Source organism: Myotis davidii, unplaced genomic scaffold (genome assembly GCF_000327345.1).
Source record: "Myotis davidii unplaced genomic scaffold, ASM32734v1 scaffold2712, whole genome shotgun sequence".
In the NCBI taxonomy this organism is placed as follows: Eukaryota; Metazoa; Chordata; class Mammalia; order Chiroptera; family Vespertilionidae; genus Myotis; species Myotis davidii.
In genome coordinates, this window is record NW_006283997.1 from 67,974 (window position 1) to 72,771 (window position 4,798).

The 4,798-nt window shown below is 36.0% G+C and overlaps 1 protein-coding gene across 2 annotated transcripts in view; it reads right to left on the reverse strand.

Annotated features, from left to right (window-relative positions):
• The window catches only part of LOC102768675 (sister chromatid cohesion protein PDS5 homolog B), a 96,624-nt gene that overhangs the window by 48,186 nt on the left and 43,640 nt on the right, over window positions 1-4,798 (reverse strand). For both annotated transcript variants that reach the window (XM_015568044.1, XM_015568045.1), the window contains 2 exons: window positions 3,217-3,357; window positions 971-1,086 (listed from right to left, as the gene is read on the reverse strand). In XM_015568044.1, the coding sequence (XP_015423530.1) occupies window positions 971-1,086; window positions 3,217-3,357 (257 nt within the window). The remainder of the gene's footprint in view (window positions 1-970; window positions 1,087-3,216; window positions 3,358-4,798) is intronic.

A 4,798-nucleotide genomic window follows, 5' to 3' on the forward strand; every position in this document is an offset into this window, starting at 1 on the left:
GGCCTCCACTGCTGAAAGTAGGTCTCTGGCCTTTGCTTACAATGTTGCAATCCTGCTGGCTGAAGTCCAGCGGTATTTGTTACATAGTTTCTTTAACTGCAGTCTCAGAGGCCTGCAGCTGCAGGGGGGAACGTTGGTTTCCTCGTCACTGAAGCAAGCAAGCCTCACGTTACTTTCAAGTTGCCTGGCTGCCGGCGGCCATCTTGGCTGACAGTTAATTTGCATATCTCGCTGATTAGCCAATGGGAAGGGTAGTGGTCGTACGCCAATTATCATGTTTCTCTTTTATTAGATTAGATGAGAGTAATTTGGGGACCGGGGAGGGAATCCTTTATCCTTGGAGTCAAAGTTGGTTTCAGCCAGGGCACTTGAAGTGACTTTAATATATTCAAGGTCAGGGATACCTTTACAAACATAAAGAAATGAACTCTTCTCCAGAGAAATAAACGAACACACTCAAAATTTTGCAACCAATTTCAGGAGGTTTGTGGATCATTAAAAGTGTATGAGGAACATAGGTTATCATTTCTTTAAAAGAGGAAGGAAGAAAGCTAAGAGGAGGAACATACATAATCATTCATTTACTCATTCTGTGACTGTCCTTAAATATGTATCTCCAAATAATCTAACCAAATATAATTATTTTGTGGAGGAGCTATCTCTCAAATTAATGTATTTTTAGTAGAATTAATTACTGCTATATAGTAATACATTTTAATTTCATGATTATAATACTTTGTGAGGTAACTTTAAATGTATCATCTTTTAAAAATTACTGAGGACAAGATAAGATGAAAAACAAAAGGGAAATTGTAAATGGGACTAATCATTATCAGCATTCAAAAAATCCAAAACATAAAACTTCATTTTTTGATTTCAGAGAATAAACTTAAATGTGAATGGTATTTTAAGGGGATATAAGTAGATATAAACATACATGACTTTTAAACAGGACACCAAAATCATATACCTGCCCAAGTAACACTGCCAAAGTGGTTTGTTTTGAGAAGCCAATTCTGAATCCTTTGCCCCAAACATTTTTGCTAGTAGTTTAACAACTTGCAGGCGTTCATCATTATCATTGCTCTAAAACAAAACACAACCATAGCTTTAAAAACATGAAGTAGATATATTCAGAATAATTTTCTCATTATTTCTCTTATCCTCCAATTGCACAGAAAACTTTCCATAAGTTATAGATGAAACATTATATATAAAAATGGTCAATATACTTCTCACAAGATTAAATCTTCAATGCTCTAATCATCTCAAATTACATCAAAGCAGTACTTCCTACATGAAAATACATCTGAAATTTTGAGTGAATGTTAGAGGTTCTCCCTTTATAATTGAGGTTTATTTTCATTCAAAGTCAAATTCAAAAACTAACTTGCATCAAACCTGTGAAAAACTATTTGTGGTTTTTAAGAACAAACACTGATAAAGGACAAGCCTTCCAGTAAACAGAGAATTCCACATGATTGTCCTGGTTAAGCTCTTTGTAGGAATAAATATATGCTGAAGTCTCTCAGTAGGAGAGTTAGTTCATGTTCATATACCAGATTCATAATAGAGTTCAATAATATGATGAAGCCTTGGACATGCAAAAGTTAAAATTTGTTTTCTACACTATATTGTGGGTACTCCGGGGACAAGAACTCAATTTTACTATTACTGATTTTGGTAACTTACAGATGACAGTGGTTAAATGGATAAGCCAGCACAATTCTAGAATTGAATATGTAACAATTGGGGATATTAAAAAAACAACACCACCACATTGATACTCAAAGTGTGAACAGCATTATAGATTTTTTTAAAAATTTTAAACCAATTCTTCAGCCTAGCATTGAGAGCTCCCATAATATGACCTAACTCATCTCTACTATCTCATTATTCTTCCACATAAGTAATTTTCAACCCTGACTATACATTAGAATGACCTCTAAGGCTATAAAAAAGCAAAACACACACGCAGAAACAAAAAAACCAACCAATGCCTGAACCCTATGCCAGAAATTCTGATCAACTTGTTTGGGTCAAAGCCTGGATATGAGCTTGTTTATTATAGCTCCACAGCTGAAGATTCTAATGTGCAGCCAGGAATGATTTAAATATTCTTTATGCTACCATCCAACTGTAATTCCCTGTGTTCTACAAATTGACCCAGCACCTTCCTACCTCTATATGCTTCTGCATGATGTTTCTTTTGCTTCAACTGTATGCTGTTCGTAACTTTTGTGACACTTATAATGTCTGGCCTTTTATTAGATCTGGATTAAATTTTCCTCTTCCTTTCATACTAGATGTTAGATTTGCTGAAAGTAGGGATGATAATTCCTTATTTTTACATTTCTTAGAGTATTCAATATTTTTATTAGAGAAAATCAGACCAATAAATAAAGGTATGCCTGCCTATGCCTCATCAAAATGCTAACTACATGAAAAAAGGGGGGTAGGGAGGCAGGTAAATCAAATAACTCACCTAAGAAATATATCAAAAATGCACCCAAGAATAAACCAAGAATTATTACACCACCAAAATAGACTATTTATTTTGTTGTTTTTTAAAAGACAAATCAAAATTTTTATAAACAAAAGATGTAACAGAAATAAGAACTTTTCTGTGTGGTACACTGGATGCACAAAGATTATTAATTATGAACAGCTTTATTTAATTTTCCTATAATAATTTGAAAGAAAAAAAGAATATCCCCCAAATCTGCAAGTGAAACTAATAATGTCAAGTCAATGGGAACATGCTTTTAAGAGATGAAAAGCAGAGGTGCTTTTAACATAGGAATGTATAAGATAATATGCACAAAGGGAAAATATTTCACATGACGTGGGTAACAGAGCCTAAACTATTTTTATAGCCCAGTCAAGGGGTTTCGGGAACTACTATACACTTGAAAACATTAGCTTAATATATAGCTATGACCTTAAAACTGAGTCACAACCTAGAATTTATCTGGAAAATATTTTGAAAAAAATACCATCCTTCCAATAATTAACTAAGCAGCTACTATTTGCTAGAAATCATGATGGGCATTCAAAATACACAAATAGGCAAGGCATAAATATGTAATTTCAATAATAATAACATACCATTATTTCTGTAATCCTCAGATAAAACCATTATAAGAATTAAAAAGGCACAAATAATGCTCTGTGCTAATTTAGTTGACTGATGCATATTATTTTTAAAATAGTTACCTTTAGTTTAAATTCAAGCTGGGGTAAAACTGAGAGCAGCAAATGACTATCAATATTATAGAGTTCCAAAATTAAGTCAAAGACATGTTCTGACAAATCGCTGATAGATGTTTTCCCAAGCATCAGAACCTGATTAAAAAACTTTTGAAAAAAAAATTGTATATTAATAGAAACACCACAGATAAAATAAACTTTCTAAAATCGTAATTATTATTCAATTAAATTCATTATCATTTCATACAAAGTCAAAGTAGGCATATGAAAACATATTCTAAGAGTAAGGAGGAAACCACTACAGCAATCATGTCAAATTTGCAGCCAGGGGCCACTGGCCCACAAGAAATATTTTTGCAGCCAAGCCAATATAACATTATGTAAGAAACATTTTAATAAAAATTTCATAACTTAATTTTTATAATATCCTGTTATATATAATTATTAATAACGAACTACAACATTCTCTAATGACTGATTACTATAATCATGTTGCATTCATTTCCCTTACACGCAGGAGCACCATTTCTCTCCACTAATACTAGTAGTGAATATTTTAGCAGCCGGTTGCCATGTCATTAGTCTTGGAGTTATGTTAATGACTAGAGGCCTAATGCATGAAAATTCATGCAAGAGTAGACCTTCCTTCCTCCGGCTGCCGGCACCGGCTTTCTTCTGGCACCTGGGACCCAGGCTTCCCTCCTCTGGCCAGCCACAGGCAACCAAGACCCGGGCAGCTTCGCCTGAGCTGGCTGCAGGCACCCGGAACCCCAGACGGCTTTGCCCAGGCCCTGGCTTTGCCAGGAAGGATGTCCGGAAGGACGTCTGGAAGACATCCATCCTGTCTATCTGGTCTAATTAGCATATAACCCTTTTCTTAGTATAGATTACTCATTTATTTTAGCCCTTTGTATTCAGCATGTCTCTATTGAAATAAACCTATGTTTCTATGAAAATTGAAGCTTTTGTTTTTTTTGCAGCCCACATAAACTTAAAACTTGTTTATTTGGCCCATGTTAGCCTTTGAGTTTGACATGCTTACACTACAGGCCTTATGAAAAAATAAAACATGGAATTCACTTTATACACAATTTAAAACACCATATTATCTAATAAAAGAGAAACATGGTAATTGGCGTACGACCGCTAACCTTCCCATTGGCTAATCAGCAAGATATGCAAATTACCTGCCAGCCAAGATGGCGGCCGGCAGCCAGGCAGCTTAAAGTGCACATGAATGAGGCTTGCTTGCTTCAATGAAGGTGGACTCCAACGTTCCCCGCCTGCCTTGCGGGCCTCTGAGCTGGCAGTTTGAATCACTGTAACAAATATAGAAGCTAAACGAAACCCCAGAAACCTGCTTTCAGTGAGCCGGGATCTCAGAGCTGGAGTTGATACAGAGTTTCGATTATAGAACACAAACAAACCAGATACCTGCTTTCAGAAGCGGAAGCGTCAGAGCTGGAGCCAGGCTAAAGCTGGCCCAGAATTAAAAAGAAAAAAAGGAGCAGTTGGGAGCTTCCGTCACCCGCCAGCCTGAAAACAGCCCTCAGCCCCTCACGCAGACTGGCCAGGCACCCCAGTGGGC